Source organism: Loxodonta africana, chromosome 23 (genome assembly GCF_030014295.1).
Source record: "Loxodonta africana isolate mLoxAfr1 chromosome 23, mLoxAfr1.hap2, whole genome shotgun sequence".
NCBI lineage: Eukaryota > Metazoa > Chordata > Mammalia > Proboscidea > Elephantidae > Loxodonta > Loxodonta africana.
This window is the reverse complement of record NC_087364.1, coordinates 59931702-59942208: the sequence shown is the minus strand read 5'-3', so window position 1 is coordinate 59942208 and position 10507 is coordinate 59931702. Positions and strand designations below refer to the sequence as shown.

Here is a 10507-nt window from a genome sequence, read left to right as displayed (position 1 = left end):
AATCTACAAGATTGGATTGTGTCTTGAGGCAATCTCTTGAGATATAAAAGAGAGAAGCAAGAAGAGAGACAGCGGGACCTTATACCACCAAGAAAGTAGTGCTGGAAGCAGAGCGCGTCCTTTGAACCTGGGGTCTCTGCTCAGAGAAGCTCCTAGTCCGGAGGTAGACTGATGAGAAGGCTGACAGAAAAAGAAAGCCTCCTCCTAGAGCCAACACCCCGAATTTGGACTTTTAGCCTACTTTACTGTGAAGAAATACATTTCTCTTTGTTAAAGCCATCCACTTGTGGTTTTCTGTTATAGCAGCACTAAATAACCAAGACATAAGGGAATGACATGTGTTTTAGAAAAACACTGGAAGCAGTGTGGGCATTTGGATGGTGAAATAGAGGCAAGAATAGAAAATTGCTTTCAATTCTGTATGATGATGTCTTTAACAAGGGTGGAGAGCATAGGAGGATGAGCTGGTTTGGGAAGGTAGACCAAGGATTGAATAGTGTAGAAGTTGCATTTGAGATTGTGGGATGTCTGGGTAGAGATGTGCAGTAGGCCGTTGAAAATAAGAGTTTAGAGCAGAGCAGAACAGAGAAGGCCAGAGCTTTAATTTTTTGTAATCATCTACACAGAAGTGATAGTTAAGTCATAGAAGTGGGAGTGTAGATCTTGAAGAAAAGAGCATCAAGGACAGAACCTTGAAAAATGTCTACATTTACAGCATAGAATGAAGAAGAGGAGTGAGCAAAGCAAAGTTACTTACTGTGTGATGTTTTTGAGAAACAAAGTCTTATCCATGGAAGTGGTGATAGGAATTCATTGCCTTAGTTATAGCGCTCATCAAGAGGATCAGACATTTTCCTTGAAAATGTTAGCAAGTATAGCCAGGACGTCACTGATTTCCGCTCCCTCATATGGGTCTGGTAGATAGTTATATTTAGCAAGTATGGGCAAAAAAAAAAAAAAAAAAAAACTTCATTAAGCTATCATAGTGTCATTTTTGCCTATAGGAATATTTTGTTAATATTTGCTCGTGTTGCTAAAACACATAGCAAACTCCAGTCAAAATAACTCAGCTTATAAAGTCGGGGGAAAGAATGCCTAGGCACATTTGGTGTTTTCGAGATAATCAATAGTTGGAATGAATGTGTTGCTTAAAGTGGAGTCCCTTATTGGTGCAAATGGTTGACATGCTCGGTTGAGAGCCTGAGGTTCAAATTCACCCAGAGGTGCCTCAGAAGAAAGGCCTGGCAATCTACTTCTGAGAATTCAGCCATTAAAACTCTATAGCTCAAAAAAACAAAAAAGAAAGAAAAGAAAACCCTGTGGAGCATAGTTCTGCTCTAACATACGTGGGATCTGACATGACATGAATTAGAGTTGTGTCTTAGGCTGGGTTCTCTAGCGACGCAAAACCAGTAAAGTGTATAAATGTATACAGAGAGATCTATATCAAGGAAACAGCAGTGTGAGTGAAGAATTTGGGACTGGAGAGGGGTCATTAGGAAGGAAGGCAAGCAGGGAGAAGGGAAATAGGTGGAGGGATAGAGATAGCCTGAGGGTCAGATCTATAGAGTAGGCAGTAGGGAGCAGGTCAGTTTGCTGTCTCAGTGCCTGATACATAAGTGGTGCTCCGTAAGTATCTGTTGAAGGAAGGAATGAGTGGTGGTTAAAAAAACAGTTGCCGTTGAGTCTCTTCTGACTCATGGAGACCCTGTGTATATCAGTGTAGAACTGTGATCTATAGGGTTTTCTTTTTTTATATTTATTTTATTTTTTGTTGTTGAGAATATACACAGCAGAACATACAATTTCTACATGTACAATTCAGTGACACTGATTACATTCTTTGAGTTGTACAACCGTTCTCACCCTCGTTTTCTGAGTTGTTTCTCCCTCATTAATACAAACTCACTGCCTCCCCAAGTTTCCTATCTAATCTTTCGAGTTCTTGTTTTCAGTTTGATCCCATATAGATAGATCTTCAAAGAGGACAGTGCTCAGGCAGGCATTCTTTACTATTTAAGCTAAACTATTGTTTGGTTTTAAAAAGACTTAAGGGGATATTTTTGGTTTAAGGTTTAAAGATTATCTCAGGGGTTCATCCGGGCTTCATGGCTCCAGAAAGTCTAGATTTCATGAGAATTTTAAATTCTGTGCCACATTTCCCCTCTTTTGATCAGGATTCTTCTAGAGAATCTTTGATCAAAATGTTCAGTAATGGCAGCCAAGCACCATCCAGTTCTGGGTCTCATGGCAAAGGAGGCAGTTGTTCCACAGGGTTTTCAGTGGCTAATTTTTTGGAATTAGATTGCTAGACCTTTCCTCCAAAGCACCTCTGGTGGACTTGAACCTCCTAGCCTTTGGTTAGCACCTGAGCATGTTGTTTGCACCACCCAGGGACTCTGGCTTGTAGTTAGAGAGAAGAAAAATTATTCCTACAGGAACAGTGGAATCCTACTTTGGCCCCACCCATTTAACGACTCTTGACCTCAGTCATTTCATTTCTTCCTGAAATGTTACGTGAAAGGTTATGTTAGAACAAATACTAAATGTGTGAACTTGTAATCGCTGTCCAGCTCTCCAAAGTATGGTGAGTGTATTTGGGTACCTGAAAGTTTAATTTCCTTTTGTTTTAACAGAGTAGCAAAGTAGACATGACCATAGCTAGCCCCTGAATATCCTGGTCTTGGGTGACATGGGCGAGCATTTCTCATCTGACAGGTAGAGGTGTGCAGTTATTTTCTCTGCCTGGCTGCTGGTAGGAGATCAAGAATGGTGAGAAGCAGGATGGGGCGTTTAAAATTATATATAAACATAAAATATTTTAATACACAAAATTGAGCAGATTCTGTGTAATTTCCAAGTTTCTTTTTTTATTCAAAAGTCTTCCGAAATTTGACTGCTCACAAAAACTTAGTTTATAGAAGTTTAACCAATTTTCCTTTAAATATTACAGTGATCTCACGCCTGATAGTGGAAAAGGATTTTAGAATCAGAAAAGGTACAGGGCCATATAGGTGGTATTTTTAATTTTGTTTAAACTAGTATGTATTTGTCATTGTTGTTAGGTGCTATCAAGCTGATTTCGACTCAGCAACTGCCTCATAGAGGTTTTTTTTTTTTTTTTTTTTTACTATAATACAGTAGAACTGCCCCATAGGGTTTTTTTTGACTATAATCTTTGCGGAAGGAGATCTCCAGGTCTTTCTCCCGTGGAGCTGCTGGGTGGGTTTGAATTGTCAACCTTTCGATTTGCAGCCACTTAACTATTTGTGCCACCAGGGCTCCTTAATATGTTTATAGCCCACTTTAATTTAGACCCTAAACTATATCATTGTTGCTATATCTCTGTATGCATCTAAGTGTAAAAAGCGGTACATAGTCTGTTTACAAAAAAAAGTTTAATTAAGAAAAAGCTTTCTTTGATCTGTTTCATTCAATGTGTATTTATTTAGCTAACAGTCCTGTTTTAGACATTGAAGATACAGTACTGAGCAAAGCTCAAAATCCTTGCCCCCGAAAGCTGTTTTCAAATTTAAACCAAACCCATTGCTGTCTAGTTGATTCTGACTCATAGCAACCCTATAGGACAGAGTAGCACTGCCCCATAGGGTTTCAAAGGAACAGCTGGTGGATTCGAACTGCAGCCTTTTGGTTAGCAGCCGAGCTCTTAACCACTGAGCCTCCAGGGCTGCATTTTCCAATTAGGTGGTAACTCATCAAAAAAGGAAAGGTACCTTACTCACTAGAAACGCTGTTCATAGAGGGAGCTGAGACGTAAGGTAATAAGCCCACTGAAGTCAGGGGTTTTTGTTTGGCTTTTGTCTGTTGTGTTCACTGCTATATCCCTAGAGCCCAAAACAGTGCTTGACTCATAAAAGGCATTCAGTAAATATATGCCATTGATCCCAGTGTTTATCGTTTTGAATTTGTATGATTATAGGCATTATTTTTACATCTAGCTAGTTAAAAATTTTATGATCTCGGTTACCTTACTTTTAATGTTTGTTCCCTACTTCTTGTTTCTCCTTGTGCCCACGACCAGGATGCAGGGAGAGCTTACTGATATTGATAATTAGTCTTTTGATTATCTGATTTTATAAAGAATAGATTTGGGAAGGAACAGAAGAAGTCAGCTTTGGTTCCACTTCCTGGCTAGAAAAACTGAGATGATTAAGTACATATTTTTAATTAATCATTTTTAAAACTGGGACATTAACTGGGGCTCTCTTGAGAAAATGGAAAAAGGTACTTAGCCGTACATAAATAAAGGGGGGAAAAAAAAACGTTGCTGGCGAGTTGATTCCGACTCACAGTGACCCTATAGGACCGAACAGAACTGCCCTATAGGGTTTCCGAGCAGCAGCTAGTGGATTGGAACTGCTGACCTTTGGTTAGCAGCTGAGCTCTTAACCGCTGCGCAGGGTAGTAATCTGAAAATTTTAGAACCTTTAACTGTGTGAGAAAGTAGAGACACACACAGACACGGACACGGACACACACAGACACACACACACACACACACACACACGACTAAGCTGCTCTTTGTTGATATCAGAAATGGGCCTGTCATTCATTTTGGCATTGAAGCGTAGCCTCCTATCTCAGGGGGCAGGACCAGGTTTTTTTTTTTTTTCCTCTCTCTCTCCCTCTCAGAAGAGCCGGACAGTTATTTCAGGTTCAAAAAGCTTTGACCAACTTTTCAAGAGTTTCTTCCCATTTTTATTCGTGTAACTTTCGGTGCTTTTGCTCTGCTTTCAAGATGCATTCAGATCTGCTGCTGCGTGACTGCTTCAGAGCCAGCAAATACCCTGAAATGTGTAATTCGAATTTTTCAGCTTTCACGAGTAAGTTTAATCTTACTTTTTAGCCAGCTAAAATTCAAGTGATTACATTCAAGTGATTTTTTTAGAGAAGCGTTAGCTTGGAGTTAGGCATTTCACCATCTCACCCCTTTTATTTTAAACATTAAAAAAAAAAAAAAAAAAAAGAACTTTAGTAAGAAAGCAAGGTCCAACATAGAAAGGCTCCTTAAAAAAGCCCCTTTCGGTCTCTTAGGACCTGTGTTTCCAGTTTCTTTTGAAGTCTCTTTGTTACGTTAGGCAGTATTTAGAGGTCTTTTAAAAGCCAATAGCTAGTTTTCTTGAGCATCTTTTTTCTTTTTACTGAGGAGTATTTTAAATGGATCTTTTCTGAGCTCGATTGCTTATGTCTGACACAGTCTCAAGTTTCCACTGAATGGTAACAAAGACTGTAGAGTGTTGTTGGTACTGCAGTGAGAGGCATGCTTCCTTAGACCAGGTAAGAGAGAGCGTTTTGTTTCTTGGTGCTGGGTGAGTTTTTACAGCGTTTGCTTTCTGTTGTTTAAACAGCAGCAATGGTAAATTGGTAAATAGCTAAGAGCACGCTGAAATCAAGACGTCCTTGCTTGTTGCAGACAGGGAAACTACAGGGCATGGGGGTTGGGGTGGGCTGGGGGGGAGGGGTAGAGTTAGTTTATCACTCAGTTACTTACCTAAATTCATTAAAATGTGAAAATAATTCTAGAGTTCAGTGTTTTTCATTCAAGAGCTACAGAAACATTTGAGGACGGGAATAATTTGAAAGGTACTTTGTGATTTTTAACTTCTGAAAGCAATTCAAATGATTTTTACTTCCATTTCTTTCTAGCAGTTAATAAACTTTACCCTTAACTATACATTTTTTTTTTTTTTTATGGAGAATTTAAATTGTCAACAGCCAAATAGGCTTCCTCGGAATCTTGAGGGATAAACCTGACACTTGAAAAATATTTCAGATTTTATAGCTGTTTCATGCCTATTTTTTTTTCCACCTAGAACATTTTTCTTAAAACTATTTGTGCTTTGAAAATGTCAGCTGTATTCTAATGAAGCTCAGGCATTGTTTGCTCATAAAGGGACTGGTGCATTCCACTGCTTTATGGTTTATTATGAGGCAGTGTGAGGGTGTGGGTGGCACCATTTGGTGTCTGCCTCTCGGGGCAGTGACTGCCATTATGTTAGCTTTGGGCTGGCAAAGAAAATATAGCATGCAAGATTCTATATGCATCTGGATCCCGTGAAGAAAAAACTCTAAGCAGTTCTGAGTGAGCCGGGAATGTGTGACAACTTGATTGAGTTGATCACTTCAAGTATACACTTTTCAAGTCTGCATTTTAGTGACAATGGAACATCGGTCACCTTTCTTGTTTTTTGATGTGTATGGAACTTAGCCATTCTTTGCGCTTTAATTAAAAAAGTGAATCTTTCTAGATCAACGGTGACATTGTATAGATCCAGCACAATTTGAAATAATTTTAATACATTTACTTTAGAACAAGTTTTAAGGAACTTGGTGTGGGGGGGGGGAGTGGAAGGGGGAGATCAGGGGGAGAGCCTTCCTTTCAGGCAGGAAAGCCCTGATGAAGAAAGAGCAACAGATGTTTCTTCTGTTACAATTGAGGTTGTTTCATTCAAAACACAGTAGCTGGAATGGGGAGGGGAGGTCATAAATCTGACTTAATCAGTGAATCAACAAAGCTTAGTCTTTTAAAATTTCTTTTTTTATACTCAGGATTTGAACATCAGTATTAGAGTAACATATTTGGAATAACCAACCCATTGCAGAGACTTTGTTTCCCCCATCTTCAAAAATTGTGTGTAATTAATGCAAAAGTGGGATATTTTATTTTAGACCATTTAACTTAAGGAAAAAAAAATTGAGCATCAGGTTATTGAGAGTATTTTTCAGAAGTTAAGTCATTATAAAATATCTAGGGACTACTCAGAGAATGTAAAAGTTTGTAATCTCGTGATAGTTAGGAAGGCTCAAAATGAATTTGAAAATGTGAAACATCAGTTGTGTATATTGGTAAGTCATTTCATCTTCTATGAGAAGCATGAAACTTATTCCAGAAGATCTTTGAATAAGAAATGTGAAAGAAATATTTTGGGTTTAATTGAAATGCTGTCTTGCTGTTTTGCCTCTCAAAAGATAAGTAAGCTTAGGGTCCTTGCTAACGGAAAAAGGGGAGAGTGATTATCTGCTGAAAAGAGAAGGATGGGAGAATTTGCAGGCAATATGCATGTCACGAAAACAGCCAACATTAAAAAAAAAAGTTTTTGAATTTGTAGAATTCATAATGAATAAAGTAAAAGCCTTTTCCTTTTACCAGTAACACAAAGAGAAGTGCTGTGTTCTTGTATAATGCACATTTATTCATACACTTTATAACTTTCTGCATTTCTTAAAGTCAGCTCTTGAAAACCCAGTGCTCAGCACCAGGTCTTTCACATCTGAGGCATTTAGTAAATATTTGCCATACTTTACTCGGTAAATTTAGCAGTAATTTACCTAGTGGTTTTTTCACTTTTTAATAGCCAAAAAATTCTTTGAGATATAGTTCACAATTTGTGCGTGGATCACATATTATACAGTTTTCTAAATATTTAATATGTTTAAAAACTAGAAAAGATAAAAATGTCACCATTCAAGGAGATTATTAAAAAATTTCTCTTGCTCTTAGCTAGGATCTATGGGCTTCCCTAAAAGATTTGCTTTGCTTCAACTAATGACAGAATTTAGAGATTTTGAGGCAGTATCATTGTTTTAATTAAGATTAGATCAGAGTTTTTAGGAGAGAACCCATTTGGTCTGTGTACGTTTGCTGCGTTAAGGAATAGTAACATGTTAACAATTAGATTTTTTCTCTCTTTTGAAGAAAAATAAAATAAATGGATTAATACGGGTTTACAAACCACAAGTTTGACTAAAGTAAGAACTTTTACGATGTTGACCAAAGCTGTCTATTTTGGTAGAATAGACAGCTTTGAAAAAAAAAAAAGGTTGGTGGCCCCACATGTGAAATCGAACTATGACAACATAGATTGTAGCTATCAAAAATGTATAGCACAATTATAAATGGAGATGTGATGGCATGTGACTTACTGAGGAAAACAGCATCAGCAGAAATAGTTGAGACTGTTAACCCTTCAAATTAAGAGCAAATCAGTTGAATTATTTGAAGATTGATTCCCACTATGAAAATTATGGAATCACCAAAATGTGTGTTCAGGTTATGATAGAGAGCAGCACATTAGCTTTTGTTATACTGTAGATATGTACTCTATATACGATAAGCCCATTTCCATTTTAGGGTAGGTGTGTACTGTATATATGAGAAACCAAATCAATTTGAGTTTGTTACCTAGAAATTGGTTGGCAGCATCTGAAGAAAAAAAAAAAAAAAGCTTTCTTAATACAGCTGCCATTTAGAGATAACTCCTGAAGTCTAATAAACACACCCATCAGCAATTGATTTATTTTACTGAAATAAAGCATATGTGCTGAAAGAAGACTTCAGGAGTGAGGCATCCGTGGTTATTGCCCTGTGTATCAACTCCGCAGCATGACACTGGGGTGTAGAGGAATCGGAGGCCCACCAGTTCATTCTTCTCCAAGTCAGAATATCGAGAGAGTGACCGATTTAGGTGTTCCCTGCCTTACAGATGTGATTAGAAATAATCACTGACTATTTAGAAAATTTTTTTTTTTTTTAGTTAGAAATCTCTCATATTTGGGATGGTGCGTACATTTCCCTGAACCTTTAACACTACTGTTTAAGAGCTGGGAGAAGAGTGTGGGTACTATGCCTTGACAATATTATGACTTAACTCTGTTTTGCAAATGGTTCCAGGAATCTCTTATACAATAACATTGTTCTGTCCTACCAAGTTTCAAGCTACTAATTTTCAGAAGAACTTTGGGAACCTAACTCTAAAACTGGAGACCATCAACAGGGAGCCATGTTTTTGGCACTTTGCTCACTTGTGGTATAGAGTTTGGCAACTGTGTTCGCAATTTTCCTGATGGGATAATGAAGAAACCATGAACTGAGCACTTACTGTGTGCCAGGTAGACCTAGGAGAACCTACTTAGAAAAGTTTGCAAACTCTTAATGGATAATGTTTTAATACAAAGGGGTTTTGTCTACATTATGTCTAACTTTGGAGATTTCTTGCTCTTCACAATCTGATGTAAATGTAACTTGAGTAATAGCTCTCGAGTGGAAAATCTTGTTGAAGGAAGAATATTGATAAATTATTATAATTTGTAAAGAGCTATTTAGTATGGTACGCCCAGAGCAGCACACATTATGTAGACTACAATGATTCCCTGTTTTTATCTGCTAAGGAGAAGAACTTCTCTGGGAACTCTTAATTCATGGGTGGTCCTTGGTCTGTTTGAGTTGGTGTCCTGAAATCATAAATGTATTTTAAGAAACCAGCTTTTTAAATCTAGCTTTGTCTGTAATCATTGTCACCTTTTATAAATATTGAAAAACTATTTCACTTGACCGTAAGTTTTAAATGATTTGTTAAGCCTGTCTGTGGCAGGTTACCATCCAATAGGAAATGTGAGCCTCTCTGTGAGAATGATTTTCAATTGAGTGCCCTTGGGTGTTTTGATACTCATAAATTCTGCTCCTTGTGGCTGCGCCCAGCTGCCTTGATCTACCCTAGCCATGCAGTGGCTGTGGGTACGAGATAAAGTGTGCCGCTTTTCTCTTACTCTCTCTTACTAGGCCTACAGACGGCATCCTGTGTGCCATCTGTCTCATGGGTGTGTTGGTTGTGGTAATGGTGCCGAAAGTAGTGGTCAAAAATGGGCTAAACATTGAAGAGAAACAGCATTTAAGAACAAGAGATGGAAGCAGCAAGGTCAACTCAGCCTTTTCTCTTTTTAAAATGAAAACAGAAATAAGTTTAGTGTAATAGAGTTTGCTTACAATCTATTACTTCCTTAATTTGAACAAAGAGAAAAAGATGAACTATTTCCCAGTCTTGCCTGATTGTAAGAAATCCTCTAAGAGACTTGTTAAAAATACAGATTCTCCACCTCTTCTCTGATTCTTTAGGTATCTAGTGGTGGAACCCAGGAGTGTGTATTTTGAATAAGAGGGCCCCTCCGCCAGCCAGTGCCTCTTATGATCAGGCATGTATGGGAAGAATGGCTGTGAAGGATTGGGAGAACCAAAAGTTTGGGGGGCATATGGTAAACTCAGTCAATTATTAATCAGAAGCTATGTTGTCCAAAAATAGGAAATTTTAATTAAGCAAGTGGAAGAGAAATGAAACAATTAGGAATTAAAGGGTTTCCTTGACTGAACAAAAAAATAAAAAGTCCTCAATGGCATGTTTTAACTAAAGATAAAGAAGCCAGTGAAAAAGCAGTGGAATTAAACCTGTAGGTGAGACACAAGTTTTTAGATGGACCTTTAACAAGTATTGAAGGAACTGACTTGGAAAAGAGACCTAGTGAGAGGGAACTGAATGATTTCTAAAATCTTTTGGCTTTGAGGTTGATGAACTAAATGAAAACAACGATAATATACCAGAATTTGAATTAAGGAGTTGGCTTAAAAAATAAAGAGGTCATGGCAAATGTCATTAAATTGTACACATAAAAATGTTTGAAATGTTTGTTACGTATATTTCACACAATGCAAATT

At 37.8% G+C, this 10507-nt stretch overlaps 1 protein-coding gene across 4 annotated transcripts in view; it reads left to right on the top strand.

The window, feature by feature from the left end:
* Positions 1 to 4707: 4707 nt before the first annotated feature.
* TFDP2 (transcription factor Dp-2) overlaps positions 4708 to 10507 on the top strand; it is an 83406-nt gene continuing 77606 nt past the window's right edge. For 2 of the 4 annotated variants that reach the window (XM_023555470.2, XM_023555469.2), the window contains exon 1: positions 4708 to 4844. In XM_023555470.2, coding sequence (XP_023411238.1) covers positions 4760 to 4844 — 85 coding nt within the window. In that variant the 5' untranslated portion in view covers positions 4708 to 4759. Of the gene's footprint in view, positions 4845 to 5171; positions 5299 to 10507 lie in introns of those variants that run through there. The other 2 variants (XM_023555472.2, XM_010595977.3) reach the window with 2 other exon arrangements.